Raw genomic sequence first — 24,314 nt, forward strand, 5'->3', positions numbered from 1 at the left:
GCAGACAGAATCTGGTGAGTATTGCCATTCTTTTTCACTTGAAAGATAAAAAAACATGAATATGAAACATTTCACCTGAATATATGGTAACAGCCTAGTGACCCTCATATAACATTTTCATTTTTGTAACCTTTTGTCAGTTGAATTAATTTCTAAAGTTTCTAAATTTCTGAGTAAAGTTGAAACCTCACACGATTATTCAATATATTTTCAATATGATTGATTCTCAATGCAAATATTTCTCATAAACATCCCTTTAATAAATTGGCTAAGTGGTTAAAATATTGTTTCTTGAAGCTGAGGACCTCGGTCTGATTCCCCATGTGGGTGCTATATGTGATGGCCATTTTTGATGTCCCTGACTGTGATGTACCTGGAATAATGCTAAAAGTGATGCAAGACAATACTCACTCCCTGCCCTTAAATAAAATAATGTTATATGAAAATAAAAAATAAAAATAAAAATGTATTTAAATATTTTCTGATAAATGTGTTCTTTCATAGGTAAACCATCAGCCCCAGAGGACCTGGAACATTCTGACATCACAGAGGACAGTGTGACCTTGAACTGGAAGCCCCCGAAGTCAGATGGAGGCTCACCACTCACAGAGTACATTATCGAGAAGCGAGATGTCCGGAAGACATCCTGGTCAAAGGTTGCCTCAGTGAAATCTGAGACACTCAACTACAATGTGAAGAAGTTGTTGGAAGATACACCGTACCTGTTCCGTGTGATTGCCGTCAATGCCGAGGGCCCAAGTGAACCAATTCAATCTGAACATGAAATTGTGCCTACAAAAGCACCTGGTTGGTTTTTGTCTATTTTCTTTTATAATTAATATATTGAACTTTTGACCATCCAATGTCACTGATAGATTCATGTTGTCATAAAACTAAATTTGGCAAATGCAAATGAAAAGAATTTCATCCTTCGTAGTATCCGTTTATACTATAGTAACCTGAGTAGAATAGGTCTTCAGCAACCCATGCTTGCCGTAAAAGGCAACTACACTTGTCATAAGAGGCGACTAAAGGGATCAGGTGGTCATGCTTGCTGACTTGGTTGATGCATGTCATCGATCCCAATTGCGTGGATAGATGCTCATGATGTCAATCACTGGATTGTCTGGTTCAGACTCGATTATTTACAGACTGCCGTCATAAAGCTGGAATATTGCTGAGTGTGGCGTTAAACAACAAACAAACAAAACTATCAGTATCATGTTTTCCTAATAATACACCTTATATGTCCAAAATATTCTCATTTTTTATGACTTCATGTGGCATCATTATAAACTTACAGAGGTGCCTGGCAAGCCCATCGGACCTATTGAGTTCAGCAATATTGGTGAGGACACTGTCACTCTTGAGTGGTCCAAACCCAAGAGAGATGGCGGTGCCAAGATCCTCAAGTACAACATCGAGGTGTATGAGGATGGCAAGTGGAGGCCACTAGACTCAGTGGATGCTCCCACCACCCAGTACACAGCCAAGAAGCTGAAGGAAGGCAAGAAATACAAGTTCCGAGTGTCGGCTGTCAACTCTGTTGGCGTCGGAGAACCATTGGATTCAGACAATGTCACTCCAACCAAGAAGATCTGTAAGTAGATTGTTGTTAGAATTAAGTGTAATATATGTGAAAACAATCTGAAAAAGTCTTTCCTGAACTAGTTATAATATTAGAATGGGTTAACCATACATTAATATTATTTTTACCATTTATTTCTTAATGTTGTCCAGCTGCAGAAATATATATTATCCACGTGGATACTTCTTTGCCAATAACTTTTAGGGTTAACATATTATATTGTCTTGGCATTTCTTCACTTTCTGATCTACTTATCATGAGTTGAAAATCTGTATCCATCAGTCAGTAACATTGTTATCATGAGAAGAAAGAGCAACCGATTACCGTACTGGGGCCGTTCCAGTAAGTGATCATAGCCCAAAGACAGGCATAAGACTATGTTAAAGTATGGGATCACCTTGGCGCTACGATAGCTTTGTTGAACAGACCCCTGGACTTTAATTAGTCAGTGTGGACAAAGACTTGGCAAAGTAGCTGCTATTCATACATTATGTCACTGTCATTTACAATGAAAAGAAAGTCAAGCCTCATTAAAAGTGTCAAGAATCAGTAAAAGTTCTCAAGCATCATTGAAATTTGTCTAGTATCATTGTCAAGCATCAATAAATGTTGTCAAGCTTCATTATGAGTTTCAAGCATCAATAAAAGTTATCAACCTTCAAAACAAATTGTCAAGCCTCTTGAAAATTTGTCAAGCATCATTAAAAACTGTCAAACACCCGAGATAGTGACATAGTTACTGATATATAGTCAAAGTTTCTTCAAGACATCTATGTTCTGTATCCCATCCACAGCTCCACCCTCCAAGCCAGTCGGACCACTTGACATCAGCAATGTCCAGCGTGACTCCGCTACACTCAAATGGAAGGCACCAAAGGACGATGGTGGCTCCCCACTCACTGGATACATCATTGAGAAACGGGATGCCAAGAAGACATCATGGTCCAAGGCAGGCAAGGTCAAGCCAGACACACTGGAGTATGTCGTGGATGGCCTTCTGGAGAACAATGAGTACTTCTTCCGTGTGATCGCAGAAAACAAGGCCGGTCAAAGTGAGCCTCTTGAGGCCGATGCTGCCACCATGGCCAAGAGTCCCTACAGTGAGTAGAATGTGCTTGTTGCTTGGTGTGTCAACACCATTGTAGAGTGTAGAGAGGACCTGTTCACTTGTATGCGCTCTTGGCTTAAGCTTATATCTTCATGTACATATTGCCTGCAAACAATTGAAAACCAGGATGGTCCATACAAGTAAATAATCATGAACAAACATGTGTTAATAATGTTTTTTCTGTTCCTGTCTTAATGTCAAATCTGTAAGAAAAGTCTTCCCATACTTTAAGTAACAACAAGTTTTAAAGTTCCTTTAACAGTAGTATTGCTAAAGGGATCATTAGTGCCAAAGTCTGTAACCAAAATGTGTGTTTCTGCAACATTCTTGACTTATTCTGATGAACATTCCAATCCATATGTCCTCTGGTGATCAAGAATATGAGCATTTTAAAAACAATTAAAGGATATTGTCATTGGTCTTGGATAAGGTCTTACATATCTGTATGAAGTCTGCTCTATGATATGTAAATGAGCAACAGTTGGTCAGAGGAGAGCTATCGATCAGTGAAATTGTATTTGTTTCACAGACAAACCATCCAAGCCACGTGGTCCTCTGCTGATTGAGAACGTGACTGACCACTCCTGTGATCTGGAATGGAAGGCACCAGAGAGTGATGGTGGTCTGCCCCTCAAGAACTACATCATTGAGATGAAACCAGCCACAAGAACCACCTGGTCCAAGGCTGGTAAAGTTGACGGACAGACACTCAAGTTCACACCAGACAACCTCATCGAAGGAACTGAATACTTATTCCGCATCATTGCTGTTAATGATGAAGGAGAGAGTGAACCTCTTGAAGGCAAAGACTCAGCCAAGCCCAAGAAGGCTCTCAGTGAGTTTTCAGAAAACAAATTATACAATTTTTGTGTTCCTGTGCTAATTGGATATAATAACAACAAACTAGTGAAACCTGTAAATTGCTATTTGACTTTGGAGACAATTCAAAGTAAGTTTGGCATTCCACATCCCTGACTGTAAGTCAGTCTTCATCACAATTGACCTTTGTTTCTTTTTTTTTCCAGAACCTCCAGGTCCACCTCAGAACCTACAGCCAGGCCATGTTGGACAGGACTACGTTGCCATTGAATGGAAGCCACCAAAGGAAGATGGTGGTGCCAAGGTCACTCACTACAAGATCGAAAAATGTGAGGAGACATCCGATGAATGGATCAAGGTTGCAGAGATCAAATCCTATGACACAGCCTACAAGATCGAGAAACTGAAGGAGAATGTTGGTTTCTTCTTTGCTGTCACTGCCAAGAATGAGGTCGGCTATGGTGAAACTGCTGAGACTGACTCAGTCATCACACCCAAGAAAGCAGCTGGTACGTTGAGCTCACCTGTGTGACATCACTTCCTCTCTTGATACGACTCTTCCAACTCCCCCTATGTATCATTGTCCATTCAAATATTCAGGTGGGAAATGTTTTATGGCCCAGCAGAATATTGTCGGTGTTGCTTCCCTTAGCTGTGCCACGATCTGCTAATTATGGTTCTGCACGATATCTTCCCAATGATGATCCATGGTTTGTCTGCTCCATACCCATGACTCTTGGATTTCACCAAAATGGTTAACAAATATAACCTGAGTCACATATAGCTTTTCTCCCCGTTAACTCATCAACTGTTCATCTCAGAGATGTTCAATTGCCTGATCTAAGTCAGTATATTTAAGAATTGGTTATCTTTTTCAAGGAAACTTTATGATAGGAAACAATGAACAAAGGTAAAACTAAAGCATGTTATGAAACAAAGATTTCCTCAACTACATTGTCTGTTGGCTTCAGGCAAACCATCCAAGCCTCAGGAGTTCAAGACATCCAAGATAGACAGGACATCAGTGACTCTGGAATGGAAGCCACCCAAGGACGATGGTGGATCTCCTCTGACCGGCTACATTGTTGAGAGGCGGGAAGCATCTCGCTCCTCATGGACCAAACTGGACAGAGTGAAGTCAGACATTCTTACATTGGAGGCTGTCAACCTGATCGAAGGCACCGACTACTACTTCCGTGTGTCAGCTGAGAACAAGATCGGTGTCAGTGAACCCAATGAGTTGGACAAACCAGTGACACCCAAGAGTCCTTATGGTAAATAAATGTTTAAACTTCAGATCAAGAAGAATTTCATTTGGATTTTTATATAATATCATATATATATCTGTAATATCCACTGTACGATATTTATTTTAAGGTAGCAACGGTTGGTCAGAGGATAGATACAGACCAATGAAATTGTGTTTGTTTTGCAGACAAACCATCCAAGCCACGTGGTCCCCTGCTGATTGAGAACGTGACTGACCACTCCTGTGATCTGGAATGGAAGGCACCAGAGAGTGATGGTGGTCTGCCTCTCAAGAACTACATCATTGAGATGAGACCAGCCACAAGAACCACCTGGTCCAAGGCTGGTAAAGTTGATGGACAGACACTGAAGTTTACACCAGACAACCTAAATGAAGGAACTGAATACTTATTCCGCATTATTGCTGTTAATGACGAAGGAGAGAGTGAACCTCTTGAAGGCAAAGACTCAGCCAAGCCCAAGAAGGCTCTCAGTGAGTTTTCAGATAACAAATTATACAATTTCTGTGTTCCTGTGCTAATTGGATATAATAACAACAAACTAGTGAAACCTGTAAATTGTTATATGACTTTGGAGACAATTCAAAGTAAGTTTGACATTCCACATCCCTGACAGTAAGGGTCTGTCTTCATCACAATTGACCTTTGTTTCTTTTTTTTCCAGAACCTCCAGGTCCACCTCAGAACCTACAGCCAGGCCATGTTGGACAGGACTACGTTGCCATTGAATGGAAGCCACCAAAGGAAGATGGTGGTGCCAAGGTCACTCACTACAAGATCGAAAAATGTGAGGAGACATCCGATGAATGGATCAAGGTTGCAGAGATCAAATCCTATGACACAGCCTACAAGATCGAGAAACTGAAGGAGAATGTTGGTTTCTTCTTTGCTGTCACTGCCAAGAATGAGGTCGGCTATGGTGAAACTGCTGAGACTGACTCAGTCATCACACCCAAGAAAGCAGCTGGTATGTTGCACAGTGTTTGCTTGTTTCCAGTATTGTCTGTCTCCTTTTATTTTTTGTACATATGATTGAATAATGTTTATCTTACTCTCTAAACTCTTTCTTTCAACAGAACAATATATAAAAACACCTGTCAAATTGTTCCAAGATTAGTATAACCACACCAGCCTCACGTTCATTTGAAATAAATCCTTGATCCAACAATTTATATTATATCACATTGTTATTCAGGCAAACCATCCAAGCCTCAGGAGTTCAAGACATCCAAGATAGACAGGACATCAGTGACTCTGGAATGGAAGCCACCCAAGGACGATGGTGGATCTCCTCTGACCGGCTACATTGTTGAGAGGCGGGAGGCATCTCGCTCCTCATGGACCAAACTGGACAGAGTGAAGTCAGACATTCTTACATTGGAGGCTGTCAACCTGATCGAAGGCACCGACTACTACTTCCGTGTGTCAGCTGAGAACAAGATCGGTGTCAGTGAACCCAATGAGTTGGACAAACCAGTGACACCCAAGAGTCCTTATGGTAAATAAATGTTTAAACTTCAGATCAAGAAGAATTTCATTTGGATTTTTATATAATATCATATATATATCTGTAATATCCACTGTACGATATTTATATTAAGGTAGCAACGGTTGGTCAGAGGATAGATACAGACCAATGAAATTGTGTTTGTTTTGCAGACAAACCATCCAAGCCACGTGGTCCCCTGCTGATTGAGAACGTGACTGACCACTCCTGTGATCTGGAATGGAAGGCACCAGAGAGTGATGGTGGTCTGCCTCTCAAGAACTACATCATTGAGATGAGACCAGCCACAAGAACCACCTGGTCCAAGGCCGGTAAAGTTGATGGACAGACACTGAAGTTTACACCAGACAACCTCAATGAAGGAACTGAATACTTATTCCGCATTATTGCTGTTAATGATGAAGGAGAGAGTGAACCTCTTGAAGGCAAAGACTCAGCCAAGCCCAAGAAGGCTCTCAGTGAGTGCGCAGAAGGTTTCCTCAGTCATTATTGTAAAGTTTTGCCAATCAAAACTGTTAAGACTTGCCCGTTTTGATAGAGAAAACATGCCCATTGTGAAAGTGACATTTTGCCTATTAAATGTGTAATGTCCCATTCATTATAACTGTAAAATCAATTTTTTTACTGCAGTTAACAGAAGTGATATTGTCCTGCACTAATGCATATAGTTTAGCTAATGGGACAAGTATTGGTCGGACAAGTATTGGTCGGACATCTAGTTAACCCATGTCCATCAAACCTCCCTCTGTGCATTAAGTAAGAATAAGTTCTTTTGAGAGCAATATATGCTGATGTTTTTCATAGGAACAACTGTATATTGATAACCATGTATCTAAGAAATTAATACACTTCATGGAGGATTATTCTTGAAATGGTGATTGTGCAGTGAGTAAGCTAAGCTCATTGGTAGAGTTTTATTTTCATCACAAATTTCCTTTTGTCCCTCACAGAACCTCCAGGTCCACCCCGGAACCTACAGCCAGGCCATGTTGGACAGGACTACGTTGCCATTGAATGGAAGCCACCAAAGGAAGATGGTGGTGCCAAGGTCACTCACTACAAGATCGAAAAATGTGAGGAGACATCCGATGAATGGATCAAGGTTGCAGAGATCAAATCCTATGACACAGCCTACAAGATCGAGAAACTGAAGGAGAATGTTGGTTTCTTCTTTGCTGTCTCTGCCAAGAATGAGGTCGGCTATGGTGAAACTGCTGAGACTGACTCAGTCATCACACCCAAGAAAGCAGCTGGTATGTTGCACAGTGTTTGCTTGTTTCCAGTATTGTCTGTCTCCTTTTATTTTTTGTACTTATGATTGAATAATGTTTATCTTACTCTCTAAACTCTTTCTTTCAACAGAACAATATATAAAAACACCTGTCAAATTGTTCCAAGATTAGTATAACCACACCAGCCTCACGTTCATTTGAAATAAATCCTTGATCCAACAATTTATATTATATCACATTGTTATTCAGGCAAACCATCCAAGCCTCAGGAGTTCAAGACATCCAAGATAGACAGGACATCAGTGACTCTGGAATGGAAGCCACCCAAGGACGATGGTGGATCTCCTCTGACCGGCTACATTGTTGAGAGGCGGGAAGCATCTCGCTCCTCATGGACCAAACTGGACAGAGTGAAGTCAGACATTCTTACATTGGAGGCTGTCAACCTGATCGAAGGCACCGACTACTACTTCCGTGTGTCAGCTGAGAACAAGATCGGTGTCAGTGAACCCAATGAGTTGGACAAACCAGTGACACCCAAGAGTCCTTATGGTAAGTGAAGGTTCTAATAAAACCACTGAAAGGTTAAATAACGTGAAATCTTTATCTTGTGTTCAGTAATTTTCAAATACATATTCCTTAAAAAAATGCAATATTTATATGTTATTGCAGACAAACCATCCAAGCCACGTGGTCCCCTGCTGATTGAGAACGTGACTGACCACTCCTGTGATCTGGAATGGAAGGCACCAGAGAGTGATGGCGGTCTACCACTGAAGAACTACATCATTCAGATGAGACCAGCCACAAGAACCACCTGGTCCAAGGCCGGTAGAGTGGATGGACAGACACTGAAGTTTACACCAGACAATCTTGATGAAGGAACTGAATACCTCTTCAGAGTAATTGCAGTCAATGATGAGGGAGAGAGTGAACCTCTGGATTCCAAGGAAGCCATCAAGCCAATGAAGTCTCTCAGTAAGTTTGTAGATTTGTCTTGATAGATAGCCTGGTAAATGATGTTTAGTTGGTAAAAGCTAATATTCTATGGCCAATGCCATCTGCCCCAGTCCCCTGCATGCCATGGTTCTAAGAGCCAGCTATGTGAGTATCTGGTGGTCACAATGGTGTCACCTCACTGTGGATTGCTCTGACTATGGTTTAGAATAATATCTCTCAGTTTACATCTATGTTGAACATCATTTGATAGCTCTTTTTTCTGATTTTGTTTTTTCAGAACCTCCAGGTCCACCACAGAACCTGAAGCCAGGTCGTGTCGGTCAGTACTACGTCGCCCTGGAGTGGAACCCACCAAAGGAAGATGGTGGTGCCAAGGTCACTCACTACAAGATCGAGAAATGTGAGGAGAAGTCAAAGGAATGGGTCAAGGTCGATGAGGTCAAGTCCTACGACACAGCATACAAGGTCGAGAAGCTCAAGGAGAATGTCGGGTACTTCTTTGCTGTCACTGCAAAGAATCAAGTTGGCTATGGTGAAACTGCCGAGACTGACTCAGTCATCAAACCAAGAAAGCCAGAAGGTCAGTCCACAGATAGAGTTTTTGTTGTATATTATTCCAGTGATCTTTGACCATAAAAAGCTAACTAAACCATGTTTCAATTTGGGTAGTGAGGTAGCCTTGATAAATTATTTAGTGTCAAGCTTAAAACCAAGGTTCTATTCCCGTAATGGATACTATGAGTGAAACTTTGGTGTTTCCTTGCTGGGATATATCTGTGAAAGTGTAAGAAAAATCTTCACTCTTTAAAAGGATCTACTGTTTTGTATGTTTGTGGTAACATTTTATTATAGTCCTTAAATCATATGCTTTAGGACCTCCTGGTCCACCAAAGTCTCTCAAGACTGCTGATGTCGAGCGAACATCCCTGAACCTGGTCTGGGAGCCTCCAAAAGATGATGGTGGCTCGCCAATCACAGGCTACATCATAGAGAGACGTGAAGCTTCTCGTACCAACTGGACCAAGATTGACCGTGTTGATGCCAAGACGCTGAAGACCAAGGCTCAGAATCTGGTGGAGGGCACAGAATACTCCTTCCAGGTGTCGGCTCAGAACAAAGTGGGAGTCAGTGAACCCATTGAAATAGACAGAGGTGTCACCCCCAAGAGCCAGTTCAGTGAGTATCTCAGCCACTGCATAGGATTAGGGTGCATCCTCGATTGTACAGGGTATTACACATATCCATTCTATAATGATAATTACCCTTGATCCATTTACCACCATTGGAAGTGATGTCACAATCTCCATTTCTCTAATCACTAACTTAGCACAAAATTTTCCTTCCTCATGAGACAAATTTGATGAGTGGCGACTGACTGTTGTGTCTTCAAGTGACTCAGTGTAATGCTATGGTCACAAATGGGTCCAGGGCCCCATTCCACAGGATCTTAGCGCTACGATTGTAGTAAGTCAGTGTTAAAGAATGGGAGTTACGATCGACTTAGTGCTAAGATCACTTTGTGGAACGGTGCCCAGGGTATTAATCATTACAGAATTGAGATTGATACACAGCATAATCAAGGATGAGTTTGATGTGGAATTTGAAACCATTTGATAATTTTCACTTGAGAAGCTATCTGATACTGAAAAATGTGTAAGATCTTAGTAACCATATGAGATATCAAATGTTTGTTGTTTTTGTGTGTGAAACAATATGAATTTAAGATGTTTAGGTGGAATCTTGAATGTTTGCCTATGTTAGTGATAGATAGATACTGAGGATTAGTTCCTGTTAGTTATTCTATTTTTACTTCAGTAGAATTCTGATTTTATGGATTTATGCATGTAATTAGTTTTAGAGTGTCAATATATTTAAATTTATTTCAGCCAAGCCATCAAAACCAAGAGGACCCATTGATACAGACAATCTGACTGACCATTCCGTTGACCTGACATGGAAGGTTCCTGATGCTGATGGAGGTCTGCCAATCACTGGATACATCATCGAGTACAGACCAGCCACCAGATCCTCCTGGATGAAGTCAGGCAAAGTTGATGGAAAGACCTTGACCTTCACTGCAAATGACCTTCGTGAAGGCCAGGAATACTTCTTCCGGGTCATTGCTGTCAACGATGAGGGAGAGAGTGAGCCACTCGAGAGCAAGGACACAGTCAAGCCTGTTAAAGAACTTGGTATGTTTTGATCCAGTGTAAAACTGTGAATAAGTTTAAAAGCAGTTCATCTCAAAGCAACTCATTTCAATATTTACTTGGACGAATAAGACAGGAATCTTTGTCTTGGTTTTGAAGCATGGTTGACATCAGAAAAACATGTCATTATTTTATGAATGCATGAAGAAAAGTAATTTTCTGCTGTCGATGTGGAATGTTAGATAGAGGTTCCCTATGAACTAATGGCTGTTAGGAATTAAGCAATCCGTGAAGATCAGGGTTTGGATAGGTTTAGCAAACTATTCTTGCTGTAAAAGGCTATGCTTGTCATAAGAGGAGACTAACAGGATTGGGTGGTCTGGCTCGCTGACTTGGTTGATGCATGTCATCGTGTAACAATTGCATAGATCAATGGTCATGATGTCAATCACTGGATTGTCTGGTCCAGACTTGATTATTTCCAGTCCGCCGTCATGTAGCTGGAATATTGCTGAGTGCGGCGTTAAACCACAAACAAACAAAGGTATTAAGCCTTTGAGTATGATCTGCATCCTAATTGTACCTTTCATCTCAGAACCCCCAGGACCACCCAGGAACCTGAAGCCTGGTCGTGTCGGTCAGTACTACGTCGCCCTGGAGTGGAACCCACCCAAGGAAGATGGTGGTGCCAAGGTCACTCACTACAAGATCGAGAAGAAGGAGGAGAAAGCTAAAGACTGGACCACTGTGGAAGAAATCAAGTCTTACGACACAGCTTACAAGGTGGAGAGCCTGAAGGAAAATGTCGGCTTGTTATTCCGTGTATCAGCTAAGAATCAAGTTGGCTATGGCAGTTCTGTGGAAACAGACGCTGTCATCACACCCAAGAAGCCTGAAGGTGAGGACATGGATGCTAATAGTGATGAAAATTTATGGATGTGAGCTCAATTCTACTGTCATTCCTTGATAGTGGCACCTTGATAATGGCATCTTGATATTGACTTATTGATAATGGTAGCTTCATAACCATCCATTGGCAATACTATATCGATGTCATCTTCATGATGGTATCTTGATAATAACATATTGATAATGGTAGCTTGATATTGTATCTATGTTTGGTGTTTAATGCAATTTTCCAGCTGTATGATAATGGTCTGTAAATAATTGAGTCTGGACCAGATCGATAATCTTAATTATAATAATAGTATCTTTGTCATCTTTTGGAGGAAAATAACATGGAATCATTGTAATTGTAGTAGCAGGTGTTCTGTAATAATGTGGAAATGCTCTCATAGTCAGTCCATAACATCAATGATCAGTTTAAATCCTTGTTCTTACAGGCCCTCCAAGTGCACCAGAAGGTCCAGTTAAGTTCTCTGATGTTGACCGCACAGCCTTGACCTTCAGCTGGTCACCTCCCAAATCTGATGGTGGATCTCCTCTCACTGGCTACGTTCTTGAGCGCCGGGAAGCATCCCGGCCCAAGTGGACACCACTTGACCGCGTTGGACCTAAAGTCCTCTCCCACAGGGCTGAGAAGCTTATTGAAGGCACTGAATACAACTTCCGTATATCTGCAGAAAACAAACATGGTGTCAGTGAGCCTCTTGAAACCGAAACTGGAACTGTCCTCAAGAGCCCATACAGTGAGTTCATCACTCGATTTAACAGATGATTGATTTCATAACATTTGTGTTACTTTTAATTGAAATTAATTCATTATCTTGATTGAATGAGGAGCAAAGCGTTCACATAAAGTGTACAATTACTGTCATGTAAAAAGGCTATGGCAAAAACATGTAAACTTCTGGTCCTCTAAATTTGGGTGTTGATGTTGATGTATGCAGAGCTACAGATAAGAAGCGTATTTGCGTAAAAAAAAAACCAAAAATATTTAAAACCCAATTACTTTCAATTATCTTGCGTACAAACGCATGTATTAAATGAAAAACTAAAATGTATAAAAAACAGCATGCGTTAAATACCCCATGAAGCTTTTTCAGCATGCATACAAAGGAGCTAATTTCCAAAACACAATTACGAGCTAATTTACTTTCCGAGTCAAGCCTTTATATTTAGAACAGTTATATACATCTAAAACATTATTTCATTTTTTTAAATCTTAAAATGTTCACTAATTTTGCGAAATCTAAAATGAAATAACCCAATTATAATAGAAACCCTAGAGTAAAAACTCAATTGTTTAAAAAGTTATCTGTAGCTCTGTTTATGTGTCAAAGGCAAATTTTGGATGTAACAAAATGTCTGTAATGGGTGTTGGTCAGTTTTATCTAATGTGAAGACATCTTTTTCGAGATCCTGAAATATGAATAATTCCGGAATCTGATGTGGCCATTGCTGCATTTATACTTGATGTGACTTTAGTGTTGCACCTCCTTATATGGATACTGTATGCCATTCACAGACAAACCATCCAAACCTCGAGGTCCTCTGAATGTGGACAATGTGACCTGCGACACAGCTGATCTCACCTGGAAGTCCCCAGACAGTGATGGCGGTCTGCCCATCAAGCACTACATCATTGAGATGAGGCCAAGCAGTAAGATGGTATGGAGCAAGATTGGCAAGGTTGATGCTGACAAGACCTCCTTCACAGCTCAGGACCTGAAGGAAGGAACGGACTACTACTTCCGTGTCATCGCTGTCAATGATGAAGGTGACAGTGATGCTCTTGAGACCAAGGACACCATTAGGCCACTCAAGAAGATCTGTAAGTATAATTGTAGGAGTAATGATACAGTTGGAAACATTATGGTTTTAAGCTTTGTGATAAGTTTTGTGGAACATATTACAAACTACGCCTGTTTATGATTCTGTGAGAGCTTGACTGGACAGCCTTGTGGTTAAAGAGGAACATTGCTCCATGACATGTTGCCAATTTCAAGCCAAGGCCTCAGCGCCATGAGTGAACCTGTTGATTGTCTTTGTGTGTTCGACCGCCTCCGTGGTCTAGTGGTAGAGTGTCTGCCCGAAGAGCAGAAGGACCGGGGTTTAATCCCCGGCCGCGTCATACCAAAAGACATAAAAGATGGTACTTGTTGTTACCATTAGAGGGATAAAACAAGGACTAGTCGGCTTGGAGTCAGTATACTGTGTCTGAGTGGGGTATCCATGTTAAACTGCGTAAATGATATCTCAGTGTGCTAGCACTATAAATCGGCATCAGTCCAGACTAGTACAAGCAGACACACACACATACACACACATGCATGCACGTCGCTATATAAGCGCAATAATCTTGGACGTGACGTTAAACCCAATTTCACCTCACCGCAAATCTTTGTGTGTTCAGGGTAATATTTAATTGCTGTAACTGCTCTAAACTTTAGATAGCAGATATAATATGGATGAAATTTTGCAAAATATGGAGCAAAAACATGCTTGATTTTGATTCTGGGAACAATGCTTGAAAAACAAGAAAAAACGTTGCACAAACATATGAGACGTCCAATCTTGTATGCAAGAGATGTTACAACACAAGCCAGATGTTGATGCAAGATTTATATTGTTCTTAGTGCCACCTGGATCACCAAGGAGTCTTAAGGTCACCAAGGTTGGTCCTGACTATGTCATGCTTGACTGGAAGGCTCCTCTGGAAGATGGCGGAGCTAAGATCACCAACTACAAGATTGAGAAGTGTGAGGATACATCTGACGAATGGGTGAAAGTTGAAGAAGTCAAGTCCTACGACACCAGCTTCAAGGTGGAGAAACTGAAGGAGAATGTTGGCTACTACTTTGCTGTATCTGCCAAGAATGAGGTCGGCTTTGGTGAACCCGCAGAAACAGAAGATTCTGCCAAGCCTAGGAAGCCTGAGAGTGAGTTATTCACTTTCAGCTGTCATGAATGTGTGATAGTTTGTGTAGTGGGTGCCGAATTTATGAATCTCTGTCTCTGTCTTTGTATTCAAAGCCTAAAGTCAGATGGCAAAGTTATCTTTGTTATGAGGATCACCTGGTCATCAGTTTGATTCCTAAATTTGCCTTGATTATTCACCATCACTCTCTGCACCTTTCTCACACTTATTGGTAAACACCTGTGTCACTATGAGATATCCTCCCACATAATACTGACATGCTTCAGGTGAACTTGAATATTGTAATGAATGACAATTATGACAACTCTCTTACTCACAATTACAAGAAAGTTTGAAATGTAGTGGGAGATGTATTATGCAGCAGTAGAAACTAACAGTTTTAGTCCACTGGTCCTTATAATGATAACATATAGCAAAACCCTTCAAAATGGCAAATTTCTATCGGTCCTTATGATACCTTAATTATAAGGGAGTTTGGCAAGGACTACAGGACCATGCAGTGCCAATTTCTAAAGCTGAATTGTGTAGTTTAACCAGTTATGCATCATAAACAAGGACTATATTTGAAGGGCTGTCTGTAGTATATCATGGAAGATATGCATGTGTATTCCACGCCAAATCATATATAGACAGTAGAAAAAAATCTTCATGGATGTACATCTTGCATCTTGTCTTTTTCAGCCAAGCCACACAAGTGTGAGAACCTGACTGTCAAAGATCTGGAGCGCACAGAACTGACTCTGGAATGGACTCCACCAAAGAATGATGGAGGATCACCCATCACTCAATACATCCTTGAGAAGAAGGAAGCAAAGCGCCCCACTTGGTCCCGCATCGACAAGGTGTCCTCACAGAAGACCTCCTATCACGTAGCTAACCTCATTGAAGGCACTGAATACGTATTCCGCATCTCTGCTGAGAACAAACATGGTGCAAGTGAACCGCTGGAGACAAGCAAGGGCTACACTCCTAAGAGTCTCTATGGTAAGTCTTCTTACAGTGTGATCTGGCTGGTTGTGTGCGATCATTAGACAATAGCCTTGAGCGTGGTCATTTTGTCTGGCCAACTCTCAAATTGTTTACAGGGCACTATGACAGATGACTGTGGAGTCAAACAGAATTCACTCGTCACTTGATTTCGGTTTAGTTTTTTCATTATTATGCCTCAAAATCTGCTGACCCCATATGATCCTGTATACAGTCAGTAAAAATCCAATGACACCGTATACCGTAAATAACAGCCATTTTTTAATAATAAATTTGTTATGGTGTATTTAGTTGCCATATACCGTGTCATATTAGGTTAGCAGAAAATATTATTTCTCTGCTAACCTACTATGACACCATATACAGCAACTAAAGACACCATAACTAACAGTATTATAACTGTATGAATATTGGTGAAGGGAGTTCTTAGTTTCTTATGTTGTGGTAATGGAGAATTTTGAGAAAGAAGGAACTTGGAATTGGGATGTGATGATTGCAAGGCTGCTTGATATAAGTAGTATCTTGATGGGTGAAGACCAGCTTGTATCCTGGCTCATTGTGTGTAGTTATATCCTGTGGATTGTTGATCAAACCATTGGTTTCATTGGTTCAGACTTGGTTACCTTAAAGCTACTATGATGCATGTGACTGGGGCATTAGTACCATCCACTCACTCACTCCTTCTGTGGGAAGGTTAATTAAGAAAGAACTCAGTCTGACTGCAGTTTCACAGATGACTATTGTTATGAAAAGATTTCTACTTTTGTGTATTTCTTATTCCATTGTCTGTATGAATTTTGTGTCTATTGTACACATTTCATGACGTCCTCTGTCCTCAGATAAACCAAGCAAGCCCCTTGGTCCACTCAAGTTCTCTGACATTACCCATGAGTCTGTGGTCCTAACCTGGCAGCCATCTGAGAATGATGGAGGAACGCCACTCACTGGCTACCTCATAGAGTACCGTGATGCTCGCCGACCTACCTGGATGAAGACAGCCACTGTTGGCCCTGATGTCCACAAGCACACAGTCCAGGATCTGTTAGAGGGTTCGGAGTACTTCTTCCGTGTGACCGCCATCAATGCTGAAGGTCACAGCCAGCCCCTGGAGAGCAAGGATACCGTCAAGCCACAGAGGGAGCTGAGTAAGTACAAAACATGGATTTGTCATGTCCTCAGGTGCTATCATTTCTGAATTGAGGTTGTATTGATAAATATGAAACTCGGTCAGGACTGTCAGCTTTAACTGCTGAATAGAAAATAAGGTTTGACATAACAAAATCAGATATAGAAGGTTAAAATTAAGCCAGAATGAACTATTTATAAGATTAACATTTTTCAACATCATCCCTGCCTGCCTCCATTGAAAATCTTCAGGTCAACTTATTTTATGTTTGTTGAGAGTCAAGCCATGAAGAATAGTACCTGTGTGAACAGAACAGAAGAAATACAGAAGAAATACATCATTAACATCATGATAACACAATGAATATAAATAAATAACACTTAAGTACCACAATGTTTTATGCTTAAATAAGATGAGGCCAGATTTGATTTAACAAGGTCAGATAATGTAAAATAATGACATTGAGACCAGTATGAATAAGTCAGATCATCATCCCAACCTGGCTCACACTCTTTATAGCATCCTGCATTGTTTCATTTCATTTGCTTGGAACTCTCAGTTTTGAGTAAGTTTGTGCCAAAATGACCAATTTAATCACCCTGCTCTTTTTTTATAAAAGTTAAAATAACATCCTCATCACTTTTCTTGCAACACTGTATGATAATTTATGCCAAACCATTATGTGAATCAAAAAGACATATTTCCTTCTGTTGCCTTATGGCCCTGGCTGATACTATTTTGTTTGGACAAACACAATAAAGTTTTGGGATTTTAGATTGTCCAAGGTTGATCTCAATATATTGCTTATGCTGTCAATTTCCTTCTTCCAGGCCCACCTGGTGCTCCTGCTGGAATCAAGGTCAAGGACATTGGCAAGGATTCTGTTACACTCACATGGACGCCACCAAAGGATGATGGAGGTTCCAAGGTCACAGGTTACGTTATCAAAGTGCGCGAAGAGAAGAGCAAGGAATGGACGAATGCTGGCAATGTCCGTGGCACCGAGAGTACATTCGTTGTCAAGAACCTGAAGGAGGAACACGGATACTTCTTCTCAGTGACTGCTGAGAACAAGATTGGCACTGGTCAAACTCTGGAAACAGACAGTCCAATTTCACCTAAGAGACCAATTGGTGAGTGTTGATCAGGAACAAACAGCCATACATGTACAAAGATGGACAAATATCATACACAATCAAACAAGTTCGTCACCTCCTTTCTTTGTTATGTCCACCCTACATGAGTTTATTTCCTTATATTTTTATAAACTTCTTAAACATTATACCAAGTTTGTTCTGTCAAAGATATGAAATGGGTTAACCTTAATTACATAATCATATGATGTATCTGACTGCAAATGACAAGAATTTAGTTTGTTATAATAAATAATCTTGTTTATCCTTGCATCAGATTTGATGCAAACATTGGTTAAGATCTAGATACTTGCCAAGGATTTCTGTCAGTACCTAACTCTAGATACTCAACAAGGGATCCTTTTCTTTCTAGCCAAACCAGCAACCCCAGAAGGCCCTATTGTCTTCAGTGAAATCCAGAAGACCAGTCTGACCTTGACCTGGAAACCCCCGAAGAGTGATGGAGGATCTCCTCTCACCGGCTATGCCATCGAGCGCCGTGATGGCTACAAGATGACCTGGTCTCCAGTAACCATAGTGAAGCCAAACATGACCAGCTTCTGCGTCCAGAACCTCAAGGAGGGACAGGAATATGTGTTCCGGGTCTCTGCTGAGAACCTCATGGGCAGATCTGAAGCTCTGGAATCAGACAAAGTCATTCCGAAGAGTCCATTCAGTATGTATTATAATTATATTTATTGTTCTTGAGTACATTGATTTAAAGATGATGGGTTCTGTTGAAGTGGATCAGACCTACTTTTAGTATTAATTCATAATATGCAAAAGAATCTAGGTGTTACATTTTACTCTGTAATAAATTTATCATTACTTGTCATCAAATGTAACCATCTGATTGGCTTTACAAGTCTGCCAGCCTATACAGACATCGTGATGTTATTGTGCTTAATGTAATACCACTTTGTTGCCTTGCCTTAAATTGCCTTGATTTTGTTTGTAAGTTTCCTTAGTTGAATTGTGACTGGAAAATACTTAACAGAATTAAATCTCTGTAACTTGACCTTGTTATCTGTGTTAAAATCCTGGATTACAAGATGTTAGAAGGTGGACATTCAAATTGACCTTGCCTATGTACAAAGCAATTTGAACATCTACTGTTGCTATTGCAGAGGTACCCAGTGCGCCAGAGGCTCCCATTGAGGCAACAGAGATCACAGCCACCAGTGTCAGCATCAAGTGGAAGCCACCCAAGTCTGATGGGGGTACCCCACTCACTGCCTACATCATCGAGCGCCGTGATGCTACACGCATGACCTGGATCAAGGTCGACAAGGTCAAGCCGAACATCACCACCTATTGCATCCAGGATCTGGTCACAAACAACGAGTACTTCTTCCGTGTCATTGCTGAAAATGCAGAGGGCATGAGCCCACCTTTGGACTCACCCAAATTCAAGCCCATTAGAGAAGCAGGTCAGTGTCTTAATGTTTAACAGTTGATTGCTATATGCCTGTAAAATGTACTTCTCTGGGTTCAGACCATTTGTATCATATGTACAATTTGGCTGCTGTCTTATATCTTTTTGAAGATGTGAATTCATGATTAATGCCTCTACTCTTAATTGTTAAAGCATACCTGGTTTGGGGCAAAAGTAGATGTCATGAATATATTTATACTATGAGAAATCCTCCCACAGTTTTGGGGACACCAAGAAGGGTCGTCACACATTGTACCCTTCTGGGGCATTGAACCCAAGGTTTTGGTGTAAAGAGTGACCTTCTAAGCTGACCTATGGGATAATCTTATCATTAACATTGCTTTGTGGAACGGGCCCTACAGTATTTATGGTGACAAACAACTGACAAGCACCATGTGTTTTATCTCCAGAGGCACCCACACCACCAAAAGGACCAGTCCGCTTCAGTGATGTGGAAGCAACATCTCTGACCTTGACCTGGTATGAGCCAGAAGATGATGGTGGATCACCACTCACAGACTACATCATCGAGGTCAGCTCAGACAGCACTGACTGGACCGAGTTCAAGAAGGTTGACAGCCGGAAGACCGAGTACAAGGCTCACAACCTGAAGGAGGGCAAGAAGCTCTACTTCCGCATCAAGGTTGCCAACGATGTTGGTGTCAGCAAGCCAATTGAGGCTGAGCCTGTCACACCAAGAAGACCCCCAGGTGAGTCTTAATCAGTAGCAGAAAACAACACAGGTTACCAGAGGATCACAGATTTTAAAAAAATTGGGTTGTGCACTACTCTCGTCATGAAGTGAACAAAATAAAACAGGGAAGGACTGACAGGCTGACATGGAAAGTTTTGAAACAAGTGGGGTGTGAACTGGGGAGATGCAGACTATGTTCATCAGTACAGCTGCTGAATAGGACGAGATATGACAAGGGCCCTATTTGTCGCACACGATTATGTTCATATAATTTAAAAAATATTTTTGTTCATTTCTTGAATTCTGCAGATCAAGTAGGTTGAAAGGATCCTTATCATACCTTGTCCTTTTCTCAGATTAATTTAAGGTAAAACACTTACCAGTCTGATGCTAATGGAGCATGTCATTCTCCAAAAGATGCCTCATAAACCGGTTAGAACAGTAGTGATTGTCCTCAGTTTCTGTAAATTGAGATGACAGCAAGATTCCTGTATTTTCGCCCTTTAATTCAGGGTAATATACTATTGCTAAAAGAAGATGTTGTTTTCACAGAGCTGCCAGGCAAACCAGTCGGACCTCTTGAAGTACTGGACATCCAACGTACCAACATCAGCATCAGATGGAAGCCACCCAAGGATGATGGTGGTGTACCACTCACAGCATACGTCATCGAGAAGCGGGATGCCAAGAGGATGACCTGGGCGAAGGTTGATCGAATCAAGCCAGACATCACCACATACACTGTCCAGAACCTTGTTGAAGGCAGTGAATACTTCTTCCGTGTCTTTGCTGAAAACTCAGTGGGACTTAGCAAACCTCTGGAATCAGAGAAGGCATACATCCCTAAGAGTCCATTTGGTGAGTTTGAATTGATGGATCCTTGTTCATATATTTTTTTCAACTACCGATACCTGGAGCTTCATTAAATCAATAACACATCTTCCCTTTCTCAGGTGTTAGTGGGTGGCCCAGTAGTTCACTTGCCACATTGAAAGTCTGAGTTTGATTCTCCTCATAGAAACAGCTATAGGCAGTTATGTTCTTTTTTGGTGATCCTACAATGAATGCCAATTGTCTGTATCAAATGTAGAAGATCTTTTTTTAACAAATTACTCTTCAAATTATCACCAAACTTTGTGACAGTGTATTGAATGGTATTGTCTTCTCCTATTTCAGATGTTCCATCTGCACCCACTGGACCAATCAAGGTGTTCGATGTGACTGAGGACAGTTGTGTGTTGGAATGGAAGCCCCCTCAGAGTGATGGTGGAACTCCACTCACCAAATACATCATCGAGATGCGTGATGTCCGCCGTTCTGTGTGGAACAGAGTTGACGAGGTCAAGCCAACAGAACTGGAGTATGAGGTGTTCAACCTGGTGCTGGGCAACGAGTACATGTTCCGCATCATTGCAGTCAATGCAGAGGGAGAAGGACCTCCTCTCAACTTGATCGAAGCAGTCCAGCCAATGAGAGAACTAGGTCAGTTGGTCCACAAGGAAAATAATTTGGTTGCTTACCTTCATGTAGGAAAGTCTGCATTCATGATTCGAGGGGAGAGACCTAGGTCTATTGGTCATTTGGACCAAAAGGAAAATAATTCTGTTGCTTAGCTTCATGTAGGAAGGGCTCCATTGATGATTCCAGGTCAGACTAGTGACCAAGCTCCCTGGCTTGTCACAAGAACAGATTTAAATGAGATTCTGGTAACCTCCATGTGTGCTTGAGCTGACTTGTGTAACTGTATGATCATTACTTCTTCTATCAACTACTATTAAATGGCCCTGACAGGGCTGCAGGGATGTGGCTGAAATATTGCTGCTGTGGCACAAAACAACATTCACTCACATGGGATTTGAAGGAAAGTGCTCAGAAAAGCTGCATGCAAAAATTGCTAAAGAAGAAGAGATTTTCGTTAAAGAAATTAGACAACTTTTTTTGTAAGCCTGAGAGTCCCACATTGTAACTTAATATTCTTTAACTTCCTCAGAGCCCCCAGGCCCCCCACTGTTTGTGCGGGTCAGCAAGATCACCAAGAAGTCTGTCACTATTGACTGGGGTACGCCCTCTGACGATGGTGGCTCCAAGATCATTCGCTACCACATCTACACCTCAAAGAAGACAAGGGGAGAGTGGAAGGAGGTTGCCAAGGTCAAGGCCTTTGACTCTGACTATGAAGTACAAGATCTTGAGGAAGGCCAAGACTACTTCTTCGCTGTTGCTGCAGAGAACGAAGTCGGCATTGGCAAGATGGCAGAAACAGAAGCTGCTGCTAAGCCCCAGAAACCAATGGGTAAGAGGAAGAGGATGTTGAAATTATCTCAGTAGACAAGTTTTGATTTATACTAATATAATATCCAGGTAATATTTCAGTAAAAATTGAAAGATCTCTTTTTCATTTTCTACTTTCTTGCAGAACGACCATCACCTCCAACCCCACCACTTGAAGCCACAGACATTCAACGTGAAAATGTGACCTTGACCTGGAAGGCATCAAAGAGCGACGGTGGTTCGCCTATCTTGCATTATGTACTGCAGAAGCGTGAAAGCTGGAAGACATCTTGGACAGAGGTCACTAAGGTCAAGCCGAATATATTCTCATACTGTGTCCAAAACCTGCGTGAAGGCCAAGAATATTACTTCCGCGTGTTTGCAGAGAACCAGGTTGGAGCATCTGATGCCATCCAGACCGAGGTCGGCATTACTCCACGATCTCCATTCAGTAAGTACTTGGTTAGCATGTGGGTTTGGGGCTAAATGCTGGAATTCTAACAGGTTCTTGTTTACATGGAACTAACATGGCCATAAACAGTTTTGGACTTTTTGGGCCTGATCACTTTTAACATTATACAAACAATGACTTTTGGCTGGGTCATTATTCAAAAACAAGGACCCAAGGACCCAACCCCTTTGCTGGTCTGACTGGACCGAGGCAATTGGCCATGGTCCAGTCGGAGCAACGAAGGGTTGGGTTAAACAAATAATGCAAAGTTTATTGTTTGTGTATGTGTTGTTGTTTACAATACTGATATTCCAATAACAACTTATATCCATTGTACGAATAACCATTTGTGACAGGATGAAATTGCATATTCAGAATATTTGGCTAGACCTGTTGTTTATTGTTACTGAATTCTTTTGCCCAAAATGCAGGAGGTGAAAAGGTTTTAACTGATTTGAAGCCAATTTCATCTGATGCTCCAAAAATATCCAAATATTATTTACATACTGTAAGAGTTACATATTTTATTTGGAAATATCTGTTACATTTTATAATAGTCATTTTTTAGTATGTTGGAAAAGCTTTTGGAATAGAAGATCAAGAAATTCTATTTTCAACTTTTTGCAGGTTTATTCGTGGTCTGGCCTTGAGAATATCTTTTAATATCACCTGTTACTTCTGTGCTTAAGCTAATCATTGTAACAATGTTGTTGGTTGTTTGTCACTAATGACCTATTCTGTTCACTATTTGGTGTGCTTCTACTCACATTTTGACCCAAACAGATTTTATGAGTATTTAATGGGGTATTATCTCCTCTCCAACACAGCTGTCAATTGTTTAATGGCGAGATCACTACACTAATAATTTTGCCCCTTGTTTCTCAAATATATTCTTTGGAATATTCATGACAGGATGTGCTGATCAAAGGATTAAAATCTAGTTCCACCTGGATTATAATCCTTGGTCTGTCGACAGGGGCATGGGTGGCCCAGTCGTCTAAGGTGCTGCAATTCACTGTGCAGAGTTGCATCACTTGGGCATGTGGGATTGATTGTGGGTTTTAATCCTGGTTCGCTCCGATTATTTTTCTAGGTTTGTCAGCACTATACCCGTGATCGTGGGCTTTACCAAAGTGGTAAACGTCTGAGACTTCCTTCACTTCGGGGTTTCCTCCCACATTAAGCTGACACGCCGTGATATAACTGGAATACTGTTAAAAGCGGCGTTAAACCCAACTCACTCACTCACTGGTCTGTCAACAATTTACCTAAATTTACCCATGTTACAATATACCGGTAGGCTCTACACCAACATTAAGCTGACATGCTGTCATATAATGTTGAAATTAGAGGTACACCCAACCCACTCACTCTTTTACCACCTCAGTGGTATAGTTGATAGAACGTCTGCCCAGAGCGCAGAATGCTGGTGGTTCGATCCCTGGAAGCATCATAACAAATGACATTTGACAGTTCTGTGTTGCACCCATTGTTGAATTCCCGTAACACCAGTCATGCCGAGACAAGAAGGAAACATTCTCACATATGTAAAATGTGCATTTCTAAAACCTGATCTTAAAAGTTAATTTGCGAAATTTTGGATTTGGATTGGTGATATATATTCCGAGCAGTGAGTCTGTTTGGCTAATCTGGTCAACCAGGAGCTCTGGCTGTAACACTGACTTGGAATCAATATTGGAATTCAAGATGTCTGCCTCATTTAACTTTTATATTAATGTTGTTT

General features: G+C 41.1%; 1 protein-coding gene across 1 annotated transcript in view; it reads left to right on the forward strand.

Moving 5' to 3' along the window:
- LOC139466013 (titin-like) overlaps positions 1 to 24,314 on the forward strand; it is a 347,974-nt gene that overhangs the window by 221,603 nt on the left and 102,057 nt on the right. Inside the window, exons 161-190 of the mRNA XM_071248028.1 lie at positions 505 to 807; positions 1,304 to 1,600; positions 2,383 to 2,688; positions 3,226 to 3,531; positions 3,722 to 4,024; positions 4,487 to 4,789; positions 4,951 to 5,256; positions 5,448 to 5,750; positions 5,979 to 6,281; positions 6,443 to 6,748; positions 7,241 to 7,543; positions 7,772 to 8,074; positions 8,195 to 8,500; positions 8,760 to 9,062; positions 9,356 to 9,658; positions 10,369 to 10,674; positions 11,228 to 11,530; positions 11,976 to 12,281; positions 13,061 to 13,366; positions 14,172 to 14,474; positions 15,155 to 15,457; positions 16,300 to 16,605; positions 17,417 to 17,719; positions 18,093 to 18,395; positions 18,847 to 19,149; positions 19,565 to 19,864; positions 20,401 to 20,706; positions 21,025 to 21,330; positions 21,839 to 22,141; positions 22,265 to 22,570. Of these exons, the coding sequence (XP_071104129.1) occupies positions 505 to 807; positions 1,304 to 1,600; positions 2,383 to 2,688; positions 3,226 to 3,531; positions 3,722 to 4,024; positions 4,487 to 4,789; positions 4,951 to 5,256; positions 5,448 to 5,750; positions 5,979 to 6,281; positions 6,443 to 6,748; positions 7,241 to 7,543; positions 7,772 to 8,074; positions 8,195 to 8,500; positions 8,760 to 9,062; positions 9,356 to 9,658; positions 10,369 to 10,674; positions 11,228 to 11,530; positions 11,976 to 12,281; positions 13,061 to 13,366; positions 14,172 to 14,474; positions 15,155 to 15,457; positions 16,300 to 16,605; positions 17,417 to 17,719; positions 18,093 to 18,395; positions 18,847 to 19,149; positions 19,565 to 19,864; positions 20,401 to 20,706; positions 21,025 to 21,330; positions 21,839 to 22,141; positions 22,265 to 22,570 (9,117 nt within the window). The remainder of the gene's footprint in view (positions 1 to 504; positions 808 to 1,303; positions 1,601 to 2,382; positions 2,689 to 3,225; positions 3,532 to 3,721; positions 4,025 to 4,486; positions 4,790 to 4,950; positions 5,257 to 5,447; positions 5,751 to 5,978; positions 6,282 to 6,442; positions 6,749 to 7,240; positions 7,544 to 7,771; positions 8,075 to 8,194; positions 8,501 to 8,759; positions 9,063 to 9,355; positions 9,659 to 10,368; positions 10,675 to 11,227; positions 11,531 to 11,975; positions 12,282 to 13,060; positions 13,367 to 14,171; positions 14,475 to 15,154; positions 15,458 to 16,299; positions 16,606 to 17,416; positions 17,720 to 18,092; positions 18,396 to 18,846; positions 19,150 to 19,564; positions 19,865 to 20,400; positions 20,707 to 21,024; positions 21,331 to 21,838; positions 22,142 to 22,264; positions 22,571 to 24,314) is intronic.

The sequence above is a fragment of the Haliotis cracherodii genome, unplaced genomic scaffold (assembly GCF_022045235.1).
Source record: "Haliotis cracherodii isolate W230 unplaced genomic scaffold, xgHalCrac1.p SCAF_18, whole genome shotgun sequence".
Lineage (NCBI taxonomy): Eukaryota > Metazoa > Mollusca > Gastropoda > Lepetellida > Haliotidae > Haliotis > Haliotis cracherodii.